Source organism: Poecilia latipinna, unplaced genomic scaffold (genome assembly GCF_001443285.1).
Source record: "Poecilia latipinna isolate Pla-1442-1.1 unplaced genomic scaffold, P_latipinna-1.0 Scaffold38, whole genome shotgun sequence".
Lineage (NCBI taxonomy): Eukaryota > Metazoa > Chordata > Actinopteri > Cyprinodontiformes > Poeciliidae > Poecilia > Poecilia latipinna.
In genome coordinates, this window is record NW_015112654.1 from 592,126 (window position 1) to 614,422 (window position 22,297).

Genomic DNA, 22,297 nt, shown 5'->3' on the forward strand with positions numbered 1-22,297 from the left:
TCACCAAGCACAGGAGAAATGCTCAAAAGAAAAGTGGACAAAGAATAAACTGAGACAGGAGAACTCTCCTCCCTGCATTTCAAAATGTTCTGATTCTTTTCTTTGTGATCTGGCCATTTTTCGTCTCCTGTGTGTTTGACCCCACAATCTAAGCTGGAGTGTAACTGTTCCTGTCGGGTCCTAACTAACATGATCGCATAAAATCTGTGGATTTTCCGTAGAGACTCATTTCATGACAGATCTTTTGTTTAAAGGCATTTTTGTTCTACCGCAAGGTAAAATAACTAACGTCCAATGACTTGTATGACTTCAGAGTTTGTCTATGAAGTCCTAAGTAGTTGAGAAAGTAAGTTCACATCCAGCATCATATCACAAAGAGCAATTTATCACAATATCTTCAAAACACAAAGATCTCTAAGATTCTTATGAGTGCATGTGCTAATAACTAGACTTTACATAAAAACAGGAAATGGGTCTAAATGTTTTTAGATTCAAACAATGCAAAAAATACCAAGTTCTCCAAAAACAATCTTATTCATAGCTGATTTAATTTTTATAGTAGCCATGCAGGTCTACTAAAGAGTATTCACCAAGAGAGTGAGAGGAGAGACGCTGAATGAAGGAATGAGGATTTAGTCTGTTTTTCTTTCTTTTTTTTTTGCTAAAGGATTCTGTCTTCTGCTCAGCAGGGGTGCTTTCCCATTGCCTGAGGTTACACAGGAGGATTGTGGGAAATAAAAGCAGTCAAGGGAGCACTTTTTAAGTACTGCAAATTCAGACATGCTAATCAAAACGAGCTGCTGCCAAAGAGAAGTCTTGGTTTCATTAGATAAAGTAACGTATAAATCTGGGACCAATTAAATATCATGCAGCAAACAGACATTCGAGCCTCAATTCTTTATTAAAACTTGTAATCAATAATGAGTTGTACGAGAAATGACCAAACGCTGTGATTTACCTGAATGCTGAAACCATCTAAACCCCTCAGGTGATCTGAAGCAGGTTTATTTAGCAGAACAGCAGCATAAGTTGGATTAACAGGTTCTACCTGTGGAATGGGATTCTCTACGATCTGATAGAGGTAGAGCTTTAAACGTACAAATGTCAAAATGTGAACAACTTCGTGCATGTTCGTGTAAACATAGACATGCTATGCAAACGACAGATACAAATTTGACTATTCTCTCCTGTACAGGAAGTACGAAGCCACCACAAATAATCAGGATGAGCCTAAAAGTGACAGACTTTAAGGCTCAGATGTTGATGCTGTAAACAGACACATGGTTCGACTTATGGCCGAGCAACATGGGTTAAAACTAACCCATACTGTTCGTTTCAACAGTATGGTTTAGGATTTTTTCATACCAGATCTGATTTTAATAGATTTGTTTCTCATTTTATTCTCCCCCCTTCCGCTCCCCCCCCCAAAAAATCACAAATGTCAAAGTATTTTCCCAAAGTGGCTGTTATTTCCCTTCTGCAAGTTGTACAACAGAGTACTAGGGCCAGGCTAAGAGAATTTTTGTTTAATTACGAGAATATAGTCATAAAATTAGCAGAATAAAGACGCAATTTTACAAGAACATCTTAAAATTACGAGAAAAGATGCTCAACTGAAAAAAGCTTGGAGAGTTATCCAGATCCAACACGGCCAGCTTAGTTCGTGCAGTTCTTTCTTCAAATCAGACTCAATCGTTTGCTCAATGGCTTCAAAATCCTGCAGCTGATAATTATTTGATAATGGTGTGAAAGCAATGCTTCAAATGTATTACCTTATCTTTACAACCGACGCCGAAATATAACTTCACGAAATGCTCAACATTCCTCATGTTTGTTATTTTTTATGTAGGAGTTCTCATAAATTGATGACTTTACTCTAGTAATATTAACACCTTATTTTCACATTATTTCCACTTTATTGTCACACATCTGTATTCTTGTAATACTATGACTTTATTCTTGAAATTAAAGAATTACTAAAGTTTTGGTTAGTAATATTCCATCATAGAGTTGACCTGAATTCAAAGTCCAATTAAGTAGAAGCTGTAAATCAAACCTATCAAACAAGATGGCGTGCTGATGTCACTCTTAACTATGGAGGCTCAAAGAGAGGATTGGTGAAAGTAAAGGAAAAAAAAAATCCAGATTTTCAAAAAATGAAACCTTCAAAGAGCAAAACTATGATAAATCGATAAAATTGATAGATCACCCTGCTCTAGATCTACTGTCCTACCTAGGAAGGTAGTAAAAAACAATTTTTGCTCTGATTCACAAAGGTAGCATCAAAGTCCGGCTGAGGTATTTGCATCCATATAAAACAAACTGCTGCCTGATGAGAGGATGCTAATAAATAGTAATTGAGTTTAGCTGAAAGAAGTTTGCCAGACTTTTGAAAGTCTGGGAAAAAAAACCCACACAGATATTGGAGAGGTGAACCCCCCCTCGCCTCACTGTACCACCTGGCCACCCCACAGGCCCCCAACAAATTCCCGATTCTCCTCATCATCGTCGTCTTTTCTCTGTAGCCCGGTAAAAAGCCTGTGATGACCTGGGCGTGTAGCTTATTAACCTCTCCATCAGTTCTTATCAGCCAGTGAATAGCGTAGTCATCTGCTCCTCCTCCTGTATCTTAGAGGGAAAATTTCTCTGCTTGTCACGACTATAATTCGCTCCACACACAAACCCCTAACGTACACACACGCACGGAGAAACAGAAAGGACTCAAACATTTTGTCCCAGCCCCAGATGTTACTGAACTGATCCACAGCTGTAGCAAACAGTGTGTAGATGGTGTATGCGTTTGCCTGGCGGTCTTCGTGTGTGTGAGGGCCAGAATAAATTAATGGCTGATTTCCCCCCTTGCTTTGATGGCATTAAGAGCCCTCCTCTTCTCAATGTGCCACATTAAATGCTTTTCTCTCCTCTTTTTTCATCCGTTTCTTCTCCCTCCTTTTTTTTTTTTTGACAAGTGGGGCCACCCAGCAGAAAGCAACTGATGCAAAACACGAGAGTAATCCCCCCCTCCCCCCGCATCACCCCGTTCGCCATTCGTCACCCCTCCTGCTATCTTTAGTCTCTGACACAGAAGCCATTATCTGTGGGATTTAGTTAAAGCAATGCTTCATGTATTTGTTAGGCACTGGGCTTGTTTTCTCTTCTGACTGCTTTGCTTGAAAGTGGCGGAGCTTTGAGGAGAACATGGACGGTGATGGGGAGGAGGGGGTGAGTCACCACAACACACTTCCTGGAAAAAGGGGTGCGAGGGGTTCAGATAGTCATGTAGTTACTGCACAATGTTTATGAGAAAATTTGATGCTTCTTGAGACTCCAATGTCCTTACATATCAAACATGGATAATGGATAAATGGATGGTAGTTGGCTGGATAGATGGATGAACAGGTGAATGAGTGGATTGATGGATGGATGGATAGATGGATGGATGGATGGATGGATGGATGGATGGAAGGATGGAAAGAAGAATAGAAAAATAGAGGGATGGATGGATGAAGATGGATGGACAGTTGCAATGATAGATGGATGAAGATGGATGGATGTGGATGGATGGTATTTTAAACAACGGAGTTAGGAATTGATTCTGAAAAACAAATATTTTTGTCCCCTACTCTCAACTGTGCAGATCTACTTCTTATAATGAATCAAGAAGCATGTTTCTAAAAAGTTTGGAAATAATCTCAATCAACTAAATTGTCTTGCGAACAAAATGCTCACATCTGTAAATGAAAGAAATTCAAATGTAAAAAAAAAACAGAAGCTAAAACAAAACATCTTCAGAATATACTCAGCTGTTCTTCTGACAGAGAACGTCATAAAAAACAAAAAAAAAGAAAAGTTTTATCTTAAAATTGCCTATTACTTATTTAGCAAGCATGCCTTTCTGCAGTGCCGCCTTCGGGCTCTTTGGTTTTCATCCTCAGTCACATCAGTCCACAGAAGTAAAAACAGAGCGCTCGCAGCTGAAACCGGCAGATGGAATAAGCTGAGGCCTGCAGGTTAAGCCAGGCGGGTTTAGCTCTCTGAGAGGCCGAGGTGTGAACTATTTGGGGAGCTTAGAGGGGAGGAGAAACATGAGATGATTTAGTGCTAGTGTAAATCTTGGTACCTGTTGACAGTGTTAATTGGGACAGCTTGACAAACACAACAAGTAGAAATCTGTGGGGGATTCTGATCTGAGCCAAAGCATCGCCTCCTGCAGAATACACACCAAGCCCACATTACAGCTAAGATCAGATACTAACAGAGCTTTCCTCAGACAAAACTTTACAAAACAGACTTAGCAAAAAAAGAGTAAAACAATATATTTACACTGCAAAAAATACAACTCTTAAATTTTCTGGTCTACTTTCTAGTCTAAATATCTTAGTATGTTTGAAATAAGACAAGTTACTTTACAAGAAACTTTTCGTGAAGATACAGCAGTTTGTTGTAAATCAATAGTTCCTAAATACTGATGAAAAAGTACCAGTATTACCGGTAGGTTATTTAATTCATAACACAGGGAAAATGTCTAGTACTTTTCATCAATATTAAGGAATTATTGGCTCAAAACAAGCTCCTATATCTTGCTTTAAAGTTACATGTAAGTCAGTTTTGTCTTATTTCAAGTGTAGTGAGACATTTGCTCTAGAAAATTGACCATAATTACTTGGTAATATTTGTACTTCTTGCACTGTCATACTGAGAAAGTAAGTGCAGTAGTCTACTTACTGTATGTTTTATGATTAAAGAGAAATTTCTGAATGAAAAACTTTGTGAGCTGGAGGACTCCCCCTTCCTCAGCCTGCTGACAGACAGATGCAGTCATTTTAGCTTGAATTACTCCTCCCACCTTATTAGCAAAGAGACGGAGGAGGGTGTGTGTGTGTGGGGGTGCGGGGAGTGGGGTGGGGTGGAGGAGGGTGGAGGGGGAGTACTCAATGCCCACCCCTGGGGTAGATGTTAGAACAAATTTGAGAGGTGTCATATTACACGCCTTGTGACAAGAGGCCGAGGGGAGGTGAAACGATAAATTTACTTAATGAATTAATCTGCAGACCAGTAATGGCTCTGCTAACAACATTAGTCATCCTCCTCTCATCTCTGAGCTGAGATTCGGCGGCTTCCCCTCCCTCGTCTCCACCACTTCTATCTAAATCCTGCCTCTCTCTCTCTCTCTTGCTCTCCATACTCTCATAAATTAGTTTAGGTTCCTTTCAAACGATTACATAATTTAGGCTAAAACACACGCACCTGTTTGAAAGTTGTTAACTGCAAAGTTTTAAACATTTTCTATCCGTTTGTGTTCCTTTTTTGCCCCATTGTCCCCAGTGTGTTTGTAAATGTGACGCATAAATCCCCTTTCAGTGCGGAAAAAGGCATTACATTACAACCGACACCAACACCAGGCGGTTAAAGCCTCTGGGCCTCGGCTTGAGCTTTGATTCAATACACAGATGCAAAATTGCTCTGTTTAAATAGACATTTAAATGGAAATGCAATGGGAAGGACAGCTGTTGGTATTTGTAGCCCCGAGTGCTCATTACAATGGGAAATGGGACAGAATGCGTATGCGTGCGTGTGTGTGTGTGGGGTGGGGGTGGGGGTGGGGGTGTGATGACAACGGTAGCAAGGCGAGCAGCTGTGTTAGCACGTGAATGGTGTAATTACTGGCCAAACCTCTGTCATTAACCTGTATTGTTGAGTACCACCACATCTGTTACCATGAGAAAGGCTTGATTAATTGACTGCAAGGTTCAAATTCAATTATGTACTCAGACTACAGTTTGTAAATTAAGTAGGTGGATAGAAAACACATAATTAGGCAAAAATTATGGATGACTCTGTAAGACAGTTTGATTTCTGATGATCAAATTTGGGGAAAAAAAATAAATAAATAAACAGCTCAAAGTTGCAAAGCTGGATCATGACAAGTCAGTAATATCCAGCAACCTGAAGGACAAAGCTATCTATAAAGAAAACACAAACATACAGAATTACATTGATTAATTTTGCAAAACTGATTACATTGCACTTTCTTGTCTTATATTGAAGTGCACCATATTGTAATAGAATTGTTTTTAATCTAAGACAATGTCAAAATAAATAATGAATTTTGTTGTAATGATTGTTAACTGTTCATTTAGTATTTTTATAACAGAAGCGGCATTTCCATTAAAAATGTTCACAAAACGTCGCCTCCCGTCCGCAAATGTTGGAAAAACACCATTTCAAACTGCGGTGTTTCCATTAAATAAGAATTGCAACTGAAGTCGCACGTGAATAGGTTTGTTGACGTGATAAGTCGTTAAACATGCAGCGCACATACTAAAAAAAAAAATTGGTATGAGCCAAAATCTTAATTTTTTTGTCAGGCTTTTTAAAGCTTGTGACCGGAGAGAAGAATGCAGTCGGTGCACCCCAAATGTTTTTGTTGTCATTTTGTTGACATTAATGTACAACAAGGTGGAGTACAGATGATGTTTAGCTGTCAGCGCACAAAAAAAAAAAAATAAGTTGAAGAGCAAATAAAGAAAATCTGTTATACCTCAGGAAAACCACATGAATATATAACTGGATGTGTGTAATACGTGTGCCATGTTACACATACAAAATGACATAGCTGTTGTCATATAATTGCATAACTTGAAATTACAAAAATAAATTTGCTTAACTGAAATGCCAATTTAAAAAACTAAATTTTTCGATAAAAAATTCTTGCACTAGAATGAGGTGGTTTTTTTCAGCTGTACTGAAATTGATGTATTACACAGAACAGCTGTTTGGATCACAAGTCACATGATCAACAACCAGATGTTGCCACAGGGGGAAGAGACGAAGACGACGGCAGGAAACAGTAGGCGGATGATGTCACAGCATGTTTTTTTCACATTTTTATCTCGTGAACAAATGTATTCATGTGATTTTAATTGCATTTCTTATTTCATTAAAACTTAGTTTTTTCGACTTTGTGCACATTTGTGGTGGAAACGCAGCTTGTGATTTAGTTTTGCCTGGATGTAAACCGTGTGCAGCTCAACGGCTCCGTGGACGTGATGTGTGCGTTTCAGCAACTGCATCTCAGTGACGATGTGTTTGGCAGCTCGCGGCAGTGTTTGGTCCGGCTGCTGCACGGGGTCTCGAGCAGAGGGGCGGCTGATGAAAGCATTGGTGGGATGCTCCAATAAAGAACAGATTATCATAAGCGGCCATTGTCCATCTCCCACTTGTTTCCAGCAACCCTCCCCACCTCCTCTATCCCCATTTGCTCGCCCCTCGGCTCAAAATGTTAATCGGCACCATCGCCGGTTGCCTGAGGAAGGACGGGGAGCCTGGCCCCGTGAGTGCAACTTTGAATGGGGCTTTACTAGGCTTAAAAATTATAAAAGAACAGCAAAACAGAAAAAAAGTAGTCTGAGTTCAAGAGAAAGAGACAACCATAACACGGAAAATGAAGACAGTATGACAGGAAAAACAAGTTATATCCTACTTTAGTGAGCGTTAGGTTGGCTGCTGCAGGTCCCTTCGTCCTAACAAACTCCCTGCCTGCCTCCCGTTGACTCCATCCACCCCACTCATTTTATCTGAAGATTCTCAGACAATGCCTAGAAGATCCCATTCCCTAATCTTCCTAAAAATCCCCCTTTCATCCCCACTGTTAAAGAATGTATGAAAGGCTGACACCGAGCAGAAGAAAAGAAGGAAGAGGGGAGAAAAAAAAGAAGCTGCGCACATCTGGGAGCAAGGGTCGCGTCGCTGGGCTGAAGGGGCCAGAAGGTGTTAGGAGGGCTCCACATGGCTCGCCTCTGCACAAGTCGACTAATTAAATTGTTTTGCTGCTCAAACATTCAAATGGCCGAGGAGATTAAGGGCGGGAGCAGGGAATGAAAGTGTATATGAGTGTGCAAGGGGAGAGGGTGTTAATCTGTGTTCTGACCCAGCTGAACCCTTGAAGTCGTGCATGCACACACAAAACAAAACAAAACAGCTCAAATCCTTTGTTTTGTCACCTCAAAGGCAAGAAAAAATGCAATAGGTTTTAAAGGAGTGATCCTCAGATTTCCTTTTGTCCCTATCGGGAAAGAACGGCGAGTTTGGTCCTGAAGGGAATCCAGGATGACCACAAACACATTCAAAACTCTCTCTGGACGGGAAGCAAGTGCTCTTTTCTGGAACCCCAACGACAAGGAGAAAATGACCGAGGGAACACATCATCTTCCTACCTGCTCCTATCTCAGTTGCCATGGGCTTAAGCTTACAAATTGGCTTCGTGATTATCGATAAACAACAGTCTCAATCTCACTGCTGAGCAATCAAATTTCACGTAGCAGACAAAAAAAAAAAGCCCTCAGCAAAGCCCGTGTTTCTCGTAAAGTAGTTAATGATATTCATCTTGTTTTTTGAACGGAAGGGTTCTGATTGTTAATGTAAATATGTGAAAAACATGACTGAGAAAGGAAGCAAATGCTGAATAGCGCAGATGGCAACAACCTCGCTTCCCTGCATCTTTCGCTCTATGAACTGCAAAGGGTATTATAGCCCAAACACCACTACTTCTCTCAAAGCTAAGAGATTAGACTGGTTATCCCATTAAAGTTGGTAAAATGCCATTCTTGTGTCTTTAAGCTCTCATATAGGAGGTCAAGACGAGTCCGCCGGTGCTTACAAGGCGGCCGTGGATGTAATCTGCCCACAGTTGCAATAATTAATGTTAAGCTTCTTCTTCAGCATTACGTTTGTGAAGGAACTGCTGCAGATAATACAGTCAAAGCTGTGTGGGCTGTTTGTGTAGCAAACATAAGATAAACGCAAAAAGGAGATGCTCATGTGACCTACGGTGGAATAAGAATCCTGATTAAGAAACATTATGAGAAATCCAAGTAAATGATGGTTTTCTACACTGGAAAAACAAAATCTTACCAAGTATTTCTGGTCTAGTTTCTAGACTAGTGGTAATTCCCTAGCTAGTTGAGCCAGTGGAACTATAGCTTCGTTAGCTTATTAAAGACTTATTGACTTAATTCGAGTTTCCATATCTTGCTGAAAGTTTTGCCTTATTTTAAATCTAATCAGATTTTTCACTTGAAACTTTGTGAGACTGTGTTTTTTCAGTGTAACAAGTGTCTGTAGGCTCAGATCAAGGTATAAGTAATCCTTGTGGTTGGCTTGCCGTATCTCTGCTGTTCTAAAAAGAATAAATTCCCACAGGAATGTTTTAGAAATATACTCGTACCCAAAAAAATAATAAAATAATTTTAAAAATCAAGGATTTTAATTATAATTTGTGTTTCTTAAATAAGTACAATAGAAATTAATCTTTTAAAAAAGATTAAATATATAAACAAATTAGTGTCTGATTAATTCAATAAATAATGCAAAAATAATTTTATGCTTGTCAAGAATTTGTAATCAATGTAATTCAGGTTTTAATGCAGTCAGCTGCTGTTCCAACCATTACAGTTTCAGCTGGTGGAGAAAAGCAGAGCTGGGTGCCCATGTGAAGCTCCACCCGGGGCCTCCTGTGCCTTTGGGCCAGTCCTGGGTGTTTTGGATAAGTGAGCTTTAGAGTCGCTGGCTGATGCTTAGGGTTCTCACGTCACTGAACCCACACCTCCCATTTAAATAAAACCGGTTCCTCTCGGCTGTGAAGCCGTCAACGGTCTGCTCCATCCTTCCCTGTGATTCGGAGCGCGATATGCCTAACATCTAAAAAAAAAAGGGTGCATTAAGCTCTTGCTGGATTCCTCCTTGTGCCATTTTCCTCTCGCCGACTTGCAGACACAAAGGCAGATTAAAGGGAGCGCGTGCCACAAAACCCCCGCGTCAATCTTATCGGCTTCGAGTGCGATTTTTTTTTTTTTTTTAAACGTATGTTAATCTGGCAGAGCTAAAAGTCATTCTCTCCCCTCTCTCTGCTTGTTTATCTCTTATCAAATGCACAGTAGGTGAGGGGCAGCTTTTGCGCTGCAGCTAAGTGGCATTATTTGGATAATTGCGTCCATTGTTGCTGCTTATATAGCTATTTGAAACAGGAGGTGTGTGTAAATAGTGTGGGGGCCAGTTAGGGGGGTTGTTGATATATTCAACAGGGGTCAGGAAATTTCTGCAATGGTGCTTTAAAAGCTTCCTCATACTAATAACTCATCTGTATTCCAATTCAACAAGGTTTTTTTTATTAAAAAGGTGACAATATTAGTCAAAACACCACTACAGTATATAAGTCCTACCTAGTTAGCCTATGTTAGCCACATCCTTAAAATAAAGCTAGCTTTACAGGAATGCAACAGTAAATATTTATAAGAATTCTGCTCAGCTTTCTTCTACTATTAATATCTGGTTTGCTGGAAGAGGTGAAACGTTCTCCTAGTGTTGGATGTGTGAAGGACAGCGCTCCCAGAGGTGTAAGAATAACAAGTTCATTAGTCGAGGGGGAGGAGGTGGAGGCTGGGGAAGGGTTGCAGCAATTCAAATTCCCCCCCGACCCAGAGCCGGGCTTCCTGATTGGCTGGCTGCAGCGGCACGGCGAGACTCATTAGAGCCCAGCAGTAATTAAGAGTTGTTAGAAAGTGAATTCTCCAACCGCAGATTAGAAAATTAAACTATTTACTGATTACATATTAATAGAAGACAACAATGCCGCTTGCCATAAGCTTGGAAGGCGACCAAGGAATAAATCTGTGTACTTAATTACCATAAACAATGGGGGCATAGAAATGGAGTTTTATGCACACTCCCTCCTGTAATGTGTCTGATATCAGAAGACACTTGACAATTCTTGTTCAATTATCTCTATTATTTAATGTGCTGTGAACTGCCTCTGAGTAAATAAATTAACCACCCCAATTACTTTGGACTCATCTGGGGAGGGCCGCCGCGTAATAGAAAATGCTGCGGAAAGCTGCGCCGTGCCCGAACCGAGGGAGAGGAGGAGAGGAGGGAGGAAGGAAGGGTGGGAGAAAACTGAGATTTCACAAGGATGAAAAGAAACGAAAAACGCAACAAAGAAGAAGCAAGTCTTTGATTAGAGAGAAAAAAAATGGAGTGAATGACAAAGCAAAGACATGTGATATCAAAGAGAGGCGGAATGTGAGGCAGTGGCGCGCCTTTCGCCACGGATCTTTTCCCCCCCTCTTCAAGTTTTCCCCCCACTGCTGGAGCGGAGAGATGAGCAAATTGTTCACGGGTCAGCCCGTCTTGTCCGTTCGCATCTGCTCACTGGTCCTGGAGTGCGGTGCACCGCCACGGCAACGCTGCACACCGAGGTCACACAAACTCGCTTTGAGAAGGCTGAATCATGTGATCGCGTGCGCTGCAGCGATTACTCTGCACATCTGAGCTGGTAGGACGGCTCTCCTACCATCCAACACCTCCAGATCTAAATCCAACTAGGCTAACCTCTAGCTAAGAACAGGGATGAAACTGTTCCTGGCTTTAATGTTTACCCTGATAATGGTGGTATTACCATTTTACATTAAATTAAATTATGTTACTCAACTGCAAAATTTAAATAGTAAATGAATTTAACTTATCTAGTGCTTTTCCAGTCATACCGACCACTCAAAGCATTTTATGGTGTTTACACACCTGACATTTCAGTGTTCTGCCAGATCAGCATACGTTGCTAAATCGCTACACGCGCAGCACAAACTGACGGCTGCATCTGTCAGACAGTACGCTGTGATCACCATATGCTTTTATTTAAATCAGCAACATGACACCGTAACGTAGAAGTTAGATCGTTATACACTTTGTTAACAACTGTATGACATCCTGTCTTAGCAGTTAACCAGTCACACCAACATCAATGAACAGGGAGGCGTGTTTTATACATTTGATTGCAGCTGCAACTAGACCCTGCTTTAAATACACTTTCAAACAACAATGCATGTACAGCCATCTAACTGTCATTAAAAACAATTTATTCACTCATTTTTGTCATAACTCGTCACATATGCTGACCTGGCAGGTCCTCTAAATGTCACGGACCTCTTAACGCGGACGCATGCATATTCACTGCATGCTATTCTGACAGCGTATGCTGATCTGACATAACACTGGTAGTCTCAGTTTGACTGGGTACCAAAGTTGCAACATTTGTTACATTTTCAGCTACTGCAGTTCTCTTTCACACTGCGTTGTGTCAAGTAATCCAAATCTTTTGAACAAGCAGGAAGCTTATGCTACCCAATGAGCCACAGTCACCACAGAATGCTCATTCCACTTTTACCCAGATGTGGCGTTCTCTTAACCGGTTTGATTTTCCTGAATCATTTGTTATGAAATAGTCAGACTTCTGGGACAAACAGGATCTGCGTGTAGTTATAAGGAAAAACTTAAATGACACAAAATCCAATAGTTGAAGAAGTTTGACGACTTTATTCAAAGCAAATGAACCGAGACAGAACTTCTCACAAATCTTCATAATAAAAGCTTTAAGAAAAATCTGAATGTTCTTTGAACTTAAAATAATGTTAAAGTTAAAAATAATAGTTTCTCTGCTCATAAAAACGTAAATAAACTTAAACTAGGTAAGGTAAAATTTGTTAGAAAATACAGGAAATTATTTTAATGTTGGGTTCACTTTGTGTCGGAAGCCAGGAATTAGGCAGCTAAATATTTGTTCATTTATTTTAGAACATTTGTTTGACTTGTAAACATTTAAAATAGCAAGAACAATCCTTTGCAGAAATATAGCTTGTTTTGAGTCATTTATTACTGCGGCAAAATTAGCAAATGTTCTTTTCTTTCACTTTATTTGGTGAAAAAACTAAATCTAAGACTGATATAAAGTAATACAGAAAACATTCACTGTGTTGGAAAAATGTCTGACATGAGTGAATAATAATAATAATTGTAATAATAATGTCACTTCTGCTTTTAATACTTTTTTTTGCAGGTTTTGGAATTACATTTTTAACAAAACTGTAACAAGATGGATAATCATGAATTTAAACAATATTCATCGCACACAATTTTTATACTGTTTATCAGAATTACACATCTAACAGCTCTACATCTCTAGTAGTTGTTACATCTTTATATAAATGATCAGGAGCTGAGACTCATTAAGTCTCAGTGTGGGGTAGTAAGCCCCACCGTGGACGTTTAGTTGAGTTGTTCATTATTTTTTAACTCCATTTTTACTCAACGCTGTTGTGAGAAATTGTATTTCTCTTTCTAAGTTTTTCTCCCTTTTTTTTTTTTTGCTTACTTCATTAGTTAGGGAAAATAGTTTTATTATTAACTCAATATAAGCCTACAAGATTTTTTTTGAAGAAGGTTTTAAATATATAACTGGGGATCCTGAGTAAAACAGAGTTGAGTAAAAGGAAGTGTCCATGTCCAGTCAATTACTTGGGGATAAAATAGATAAATACGGTTACATTAGTGTTAAAAAAAGAACAAAAAAATGCCTCTTTTTTTATTTCACAGGGTTCAAGAGAGCAGTATCAAGAAGTACTTTGTCTTCAAGCGGTTGGGATTTATATTATTCAGAGTACAGAAGAGGATATGTGTAATTTAGTTTTGGGTTACTGTGGTCAGAGACACCTGATCAGCGTTGGCAGCTGATGACACAAAGGAGCCGATTTCACGTCTAGGCGTTGGGTCACACAAGTGAATAAGTACGGACTAGCAGGAGACAAAATGTTTTAAACTTTACAAGCAGAATGAAGCTGCTGTTCCGAGCCGTCAAGTACCTACAAGTAGCAACAGAAACACCAATAACTGGTTCTCCAAACCAGTTTCCCTCCCAAAAACCAAACAGAAATAAAATAACTTCATTTCTATTTATGTAAATATCAAAATTGCAAAAACATTAAATGTACTCATTTTTTCTTGGAAAAACTTTAACACACAAACGTAAATAAAGGTTGATTTAAAGAAATGCTGAACTACAGTCAGGTTGTGTTATAGCCTACGATTTCTCACCTACAATCAAACATAATTATGAAAAAGTATTCCTGCTAAAACCGCAAAAAGTTTAGTGTATTTGATTAGGATTTTACAGGATACATAACATATCTTAGTGTGAAATTGAGAACTCAAAGCAAAAAGATACATGATTGACCAACTTTTAACAAATAATCTAAAACAATGTGCTGTGTGTTTTAGTCAGCATGTCTTTTAGGATAGCTCTCCACCACCTTTAAACATCTACTGACTAAAATGTTCACCCATTCATCTTTCCAGTGGAAAAACAAAGCATTCCCTCAGCATGATATTACTACCACTATGTTTCATACAGGGATGGGAGAGCAGGGCGTGGAGAGTTAGTTGTCAGCAACAAACTGCATTGTAGATATAGACTAGAAGTTCAGCTCTAACGGCACAAGGCTTCTATCTGCTTCCAAACTAGTAGTAGAACTAGAATCTCTGAATGTCTTTAAGACCATTACATTTAAGTTGTCTTATGTAAGTCATTTGTTTAAGTTTTATTGTGATTGTGTTGTGACTGAGTATTGTTTCTTTTCTTTTGTATGCTGCCATTCTTCTCCAGGTCTCTCTCTTGGAAAACAGATCTTTTGATCTCAGCAGGAAAAAAATGATTAAACAAAGGTAATTATTATTATTATTATTTCCGAAACTCTTCCATAAACGCCAGATTTGTGGAGGCAAATGTCCAGTAAACAGGTCCTACCACCTGAGCCAGGGATAAAATGAAGTTATATACAAGCCTAACACACAAGTTTCACAAGGAACAATGGCTTTTTGAAATTGCCATTGTTCCTTCACCACAAGTGTACCAATTGCAGTTTTTTGGCTGATCGACAATCTTTAAAAAGCCTGATCTGCCGGATATTTTTGTGTTAAGAGTCGTTAAACATAGCAACAAAGTTACTAACTTGTCAATAATGGAGTGACTATCTATTGCTAACCATACACAAGCGGGCGTGACCTGGTGGGCATACAGTGGCTAAACCTATGCGGAGGTAGAAAAGCTTGGTTTTGGCCAATCGCCTCTTCCAGTAAATTAGGGAAATGTGCGCCAACTGATTGGTGCACCTCATCAGTCACGTAAAATACAAAGAAAACTGATGTGAAAAAGCTTGAAGGTTGGGGACAGTTTATAAAGAATGAAGAAGATAACTGAACACAGGTTGGTTCTGTTGCTAAGCAAAAGCACATATATCACTGTGTTACACCGTAACAAGGAAGCCGAGGAGAATTTCTCGATATGATTTCCTTTTTATTATTTCCTCCTCACCTTTCTGTATTCGACTCATCTCTTTCTAGTAAATCACATTTTCAGGAGGGGACTATAGGTGTGTATCTCATATATACATTTCTTTATGGTGTTTGAAAGTAAATAACCTGGCTACTCGCTGGCCTGTGGCTGCTTTAACAGTTGGGGAAGAAGAAGAAGGAAAACAGCCCTTCAGATTGACACAATGGCGTGCGCTCCGACAGGGAGAGAGGGCACAGAGGAAGGGGAGGGAGGCGAAAAGGAGGAAAGCAAACACAACAAACGGCAACAAGATAGCCTCAATATCAGCACCCAAATGGGATGGAGAAGGCGAGCACAAATCTCAGCAACCCGGTTTCCATTTCTAAAAGCTCTTTCTTATGCCCTAGCCCTGTTTCTTTTTTTTCCTCCAGGATTTTCGGGGTTAAATCCGCCACCGATGTGTCAAGAAAAGCACAAGAGTTACTGTTAAATCACTACACTTTCAAAACATTCGCAAATATCAAAAAAAAATTTCACGTTCTCCCCCTGCCCTGGAGCATTCCTGGGTGAGAAACGGGACGATTATCGTTACCAATGGGAGGGAGCGCTTCTCCAATTTCAGTTGGGAACTTGACAGAACCGAGGCCCCTCCGTCTTTTTCTTTTCTTTTTTTTTTTTCTGGCTCGGTGTAGTGTCTCATGTCTTAACAAGGCTTTACTCAGGGGGCCCCGAACCTTAAAAAAAAAAAAAAAAAAAAAAACCTTCCGAATCTGGCTCTGTACGCCACACCACGTTTATGGGGCGCATGAGCGTTTTGCGTCGCAGGTTTGTGAACTGTGTCGGTGGCTCGTGTTGTTCTCTCTCTTTGCCATTTCTTTGCCTCTCCCTTTAACTCACCCCCGTCTTTCCTTATACAGCATATCAATGAAGGCCAGATATGTACTGGGGGTGTGTGTGTGTGTGTGTGTAGCTGTGCATGGCTGAGCGCAACTGTTCAATAGTTGGGGAGGCTGGCTGGGGCCGCGGCTGGCAAACGGCGGCGGCGCAGACTTCGGCTATCGCACCCAGTTATCGTTTCCCCCATGAAGGGCTCCCTTATCACCCCGGCCCAGAGAGGTCTCCCTTCTTCTCCCATCCCCGAGACACACTCCCCTCGTTCCCTCCCCCAACCCTCCCGTCTCCTCCCTCACCCCTCCTTTCATATCCACCCAGCACTACGTCGCACAACATTCATCCAAGGGGGCGGGGGGGAGGGAATTCAGGGGATTGGGGCGGGGGGGCGGAGGGGGAGCTTCAAAGATTCCCTCCGTCACAAACACACAAACTCTCCGAGTGTACATAAATGTGTGCGTGCGTGTGTGTACGCTCAATTTGCCAAAACAGTTTTTCCAGTGTAATTGGGCTTGGGGTACCTGTGTCCATGAGATAGCGCAGCCTCTTCTCCACGCGAGCTGCTCGGGCGTCTATGTGCCTCTGCTCGCTCTCCAGCGCAGACAGCTCCCCAACCACATACTGACTGGTGTCTTTGAACGCCTTCTGTCGACCGGGAGAGAGCGAGAGCGAGGCAGAGCGCGAAAGAATAGTTATGAGAGAGAGAAGGAGGAGTAGTGAGAGTTGGCATTAGACAGAGGGGAGGAGGAGGAAAAAAAAAAGAGAGGGGGGGGGGGAATAAAAGCAGAACGAGGCCGAGGAGAGAAACAGAGGGAATAATGGAAGTGATGAGGATGAAGGAAGAGTTGGAGGGAAATAAAGGCAGAGAGGAGAGGGTAAAATTGCTTTAAAAAAACAGAAAATCAGTGCACTTGAAAAACATATTTCACCAAGAAAACTTCACACAAACACACACGTGCGCGCGCGCACGCACGCACACACAAAAAACAACGGCTGCGTTTTTTATTAATTTCTCAACGTTTCCTATCCCAGTGGTCAACTTTATTATTCATCTATGTTAGACTTTTTCTGGCTGATGCAGATATGTAAATGTTCTTTTGAGGTCCATTTAAAGTTTCACTGATTTTCAATAAAGTTTTACTGGTAACACTTTATATGAAGGTGTGTGCATAAGAATGATAATATTATCCTTATGAAGTCTCAAAATTACACTTTAATGTGGTTTTGCATTAAAAGTGCCATTATTTTACACTTCTTTAAAACAGTTATAAACATTCATGAAGACTCCATGTTTCTGAGATCTGTTATGTCAGTCTTATGTGGTTTTGATGCATCTCAAAAAAGAAAACAAAAACATTGATTTTTCAGTACTTCATGACAATCTGCAGATCTCTTTTAAATCAACATTACACCAACTTTTTGTTCACATCAAACTTTCAAACCAGGTTTTTCCCCCTTAAGTATAAAGGCATGCTTTTGAGAAACTCATCAGAACTAGCTAGTCATTTGGGCCAACAAATAATGTAAAAGAAAAATGAAAACATATTTAGCCAAAAGTACAATTTAAAGCTGACAGTTTATTCATTTGGAAAGTGAAGCAGCAAACATTCATTTAAAAATTGTGTACTGTGTGACAAATAGGAAAAATGCACAGAAAATATGAGGTTTGAAGTCAATCAGAACGCTTCAAGAATGCCCAGTGTGTTTAACTGACTATTGAACTTCAATGAGAAACACACAACAAAGACCTAAGTAAAGGAATAATCACTTCAGAAGCAACACCTGTACACGGAGGCAGAATTATTAAAAATTACAGGGAGTTTAACATCTTGACTTACTTTATATCCAAAACCTAAGTTAGTTAAATTTGTCCATTTAGGTTCTTCTGTGGCATAATATATGGATTTTTATGGCTGCATGGTAGAAAAACAGTCAAGATTCTAATGCTGAATATTGTGATGTTGACATCTATTACACTGAACTTTGAGCAAACGTACTTTGAGCATTAGCAAAGTATTAAAAATAACTAAAAATATACATCAAGTTAGACCCAGTTCAGGTGGTGGGAGACAGAAGGACTAAAATTACATCACTGTTTGACAACGTCTCTCATCCCAAGCAGAAAACTGTTCCTGGACTGCAGATCTCCTTCACTGACAGACTGCTGCATCCTTGGTGCAGAAAGGAGCATCAACGCAGATCCTTCCTCCCAGCAGCTGTTAGACTCTATAACCATAGCTTTATATTTTCATTTTTTTAGAGTTTGCTATATTTGATCAATGTGTTTAAGTTATAATCAGTCCCTCCAAGAGGTTGGAATTACAATTATTAACTGCTAATTCATGTGTCTCTCTGACCAATCATCTCAACGTTTTCTGTATTTCCGTCTTTCCTGACCAATTCTGACGAGTCCCTTTGGGCCCCTTTTAATTTAACTTCCTGTTTCAATGCATCTCTCCACTGTTCCAAACTTGAAGGATAAATGCTTGTGACCATAAACAATAACATTTGTCTTTTATTTCTGCAGATGTTCATATGTATGCATTTCATGTCAACTAGAATGATCAATATATAATTCTTCTTTGGCTCTGACAAATTCTGAGGACATGATTTTGTTTATATTCAGGGTAACTAATAATAACTTGAACATGTTATTTGTACCTACATACACTAGAAGTTTTAATATAATATGCTACAATCCATTTCTTTTGAGAAGGGTGTGCGCAGTAATTTCAACTTTTGTATAAGACTATAAGCTATGGCAAAAATAAACACAAAAAAACACAGCAACATCCCGTAGGGACTGTTGCAATCTTGTCCTTAATGTATAGTGTGTTGTTATTAATTTGTTTGTTTTTATATATTTTTAATACTTTATCTTTCTCTGAACCTACATGCTGCTGCTGCACCTAAATTTCCCCTCCATGGGACAATAAAGGATACGTTTATTATAGTATATTAGTGAGCAGACTTGTTTATGTTTTGCAGTTTAGACTCAATCCACCTGCGGCTCACTTCTCCAAGTTTATTAAATTAAACCTTTGATTCAGGTTCTGCTTAATCCCTCAAACACGCTCTTCCACTTCAGCAAAGTCTTTCCAATTTCTCAAACATCCCGACACCAACTCCGCTCAACGTTGACACACACACACACACACACACACACACACACACACACACACACACAAATACACAACCCCATCATTCTATAAGCATAGGTGCTTAATAGACTCTCCATTTGTGACCCCTCTTCACCTCTGTCTCCTGGCTGTTTGCTATTCTTCAGACAGACTCCCTCTGAATGAGGAAAATGTTTATTCAAATTTAACCACTGAGGATGCATCCGAAAAATATCTCCATTTTTATTGCTGATGCACTTCGTTTTTCTTAATGGGAAGGAGAACTAGTGAGCAGGAGAAAAAGTTTTTTTTTTCCCTCCCCTTCATTCCACCCAGGCCAGCATTTTTCCCTGTACTCTTACCAGCATGCGAGAGTGCATTCATGTAGCTCTGTGCACGTCTCATTTGTACAAGTGTGTGTGCGCGCGTGTGTGTGTATGTGCGCTCAAGATTCCCTGCAGCCTCCCCTTCTGCGCGCTCTCGCTCTATCACCATATTTTTCCTTGGCAAATCAATTTTACACATGATCAGCCCACTCCCCTTGCCGCGCTCGGCCCAGCCGTAATTAAGAGGAGGGAAATTACCATATATATTATATTAATGCAAACATCATTCAGCAGGTAATTCTTGGCTGATCGGGATAATGGAAAGGTTGAACACCCATTAACCCTGGGGCCCGGGCACCGGGAGGGGGGCTGCGCACGCGTGTGTGTGTGTGTGTGTGTGTGTGTGTGTGTGTGTGTTTGTGTGGTTGGATGAGGTCGAGGTGGAGGGTCGAGGGTAGGAGAGGACTGCTTGGGAAGACGGATTCACCTCGTGGTCTCTAGTGGCCCACATGCTCAAACACTCAGCCGATGAAATAATAGTGTTCTTATAAACACTGTTTGAGAAGACAATGTGTGTATTCTTAAAGGACGTGAACACGCACGCACACGCGCGTCTACACAGCGGCTGATATCTACCACTGTTATAATTAAGGTGGCGGTGTGTTAGATCAATACTTAGATGTCCCCGTGGTAACGAGGGGACGGCTGAGGTAAAAGTGAGAGACTCAGAGGTGACGAAGTTGAAGACAAGGTGGGAAATGTAAGAGTGGCAGGAACAGACCAGGAGGAAATGTGTCGAGATGAGACACCAGGACTAAAATGATTCACCTGGTAAAAATTCTACTAAACACGTTCTGCATCTGTTTATTAATCAATAAATAGTCAACATATTACTAGACAAGGTTCTTTAAGCTGGAGATGCATCATTTGCTACAAATGATTAAGCGCACACTAACGGAATGCTACGTACATTTTTATTTTCTTATTAAAAAAATGGAATTGTATTATATTTGCATCTTTTGATTATTTCTAATGTGTAAAAAAAAGCTTAAATGGTTACATGAGAAAGCTACAGAATGTGTCAAGTTTATCTGATTGTCAGAATAATCGATTACTAAAATAATCGTTAGTTGCAGACACATAAAACAAACAGCTAATGATGAGAAAATAAAAAAAGTCTGGTAGCTGAAAAGATTTTGAGTATTTAGACACCCTGATGTTCTCCAAATTGTTCTGAGACCATCATGAAAATCTAACCAATAACTGGTGACAGAATCCAGAGTTTATTAAAAAAAACAGCCTTCACAGATTTCCTGATTTGTGACTTATTGTGAACCAAACATCCTTCATTTCTTGCTTTTGAAGTGATTTTAAATAAACAAACCTCTTCTTCAAATGGTCTGTGAAGGTCAAATTCTGTTGGTGAATCTCTGTCCTCGTCAGCCTTCTTTAAATCTTCAGGAACGGATTTCTGTCGCTTCACTTCTGAAAGAAAGGAGACAAAAAAAACAAAAAAACAAACAAACCAAAACCATATTAGCATAAATAAATATACACTGATATTTTACAGGAACACTTGTATTGGATATCCAGAGTTCTGTCCTTCATTAAATGTAAAACTTACATTTTCTTGGAGGTGTAGTCTGGTTTCAAAATCCAGAGTAAAAATACAATGGTTTCACTGGTTTGTTTTTCACAAACATGTGGTATTAATGGTTCCAAAGCAGAAAACGGTGCGATGACTGTCACTGTCACATGACCAAGCAAATACTACATAACCAACCTCCTCCTCCAGAAACATAAAGACAAGAAGATGGAAATAAATATCGGTTTTTGATATAGGCCAGTTTTATTTATTGGACCAATTCCGATGTGTTTAAAAACAACAAATATTGGCCGGTAGCAATATTAGTGCTGATATATTGTGTGTCCCTAGAACTGCAAATAGGACGTTTTTTTTTTTTATTTAACCTTAATTTTAACAGAATTAAAACCTCTTTTTCAAGGGAGTCCTTGCCAAGAGGCAGCAACAAATATGATACAAAAAATACACAGTCAAAAGAAAATGTCAAGTTATAAAAAAAAAAATAAATAAAAAAAACAGCTGCATGTCATTGAATCAGCCTCAGTAATTTTTTGTTTAGATTTAAACAACTAAACGAGATGAATTTAGTCAACCTATAAGTTTCTTGTAACAATTTCCAAGAGGAGGGAGCAGAGTTGGTCTCGTCCAATCCTGGAAAAACATTCATTCTTGTTCTCTTAATACAACTGAGTACAATTAACCTTTGACTGATTCAGAGGTCATGAATGACTTGGTCAAGTAAAAGACAACATTGAACAAAAGAATTGGAGTATGGCGCCAAATTACCAACTTACTAATGGAAAATTTTGTTTTCAACACTAAACTGGAAGTTCACTGGCCTCCCTTGCTAACTACAGAGGTGTGTCTGAGTTATATTGTCCTCACCCGGTCTGTTCTCCACATACTGACTGAAGGACTTCAGTTGAGTCTTCCTCACAGCAGAGTCCTTGCTGAAGACGACAGGACTCCGCAGCCTCTCCGTGGCTCTGCGCAGACGCTCGGCCCGCAGCTCCTCAGCGTTGTTCTGAGACAGACAGAATACACAACCTACTTCACAACCTTCATCACAATACGACACCTGCGTGAGAACAAAACATGAAAGAGTGACTCTTAGGTCTGCTTCAGACATTTTTATCACATACTGGTCCAAAGTAGCTCATATTAACCATTTACACACCTACAACCAGAGCAGTAGGGGTTGAACGTCTACTTATTT

The 22,297-nt window shown here is 39.9% G+C and overlaps 1 protein-coding gene across 7 annotated transcripts in view; it reads right to left on the reverse strand.

Annotated features, from left to right (window-relative positions):
- The window catches only part of ehbp1 (EH domain binding protein 1), a 189,335-nt gene that overhangs the window by 21,719 nt on the left and 145,319 nt on the right, over positions 1-22,297 (reverse strand). For 5 of the 7 annotated variants that reach the window (XM_015045733.1, XM_015045743.1, XM_015045785.1 and 2 more), the window contains 3 exons: positions 21,967-22,105; positions 20,881-20,981; positions 16,573-16,696 (listed from right to left, as the gene is read on the reverse strand). In XM_015045733.1, coding sequence (XP_014901219.1) covers positions 16,573-16,696; positions 20,881-20,981; positions 21,967-22,105 — 364 coding nt within the window. The remainder of the gene's footprint in view (positions 1-16,572; positions 16,697-20,880; positions 20,982-21,966; positions 22,106-22,297) is intronic. The other 2 variants (XM_015045752.1, XM_015045762.1) reach the window with 2 other exon arrangements.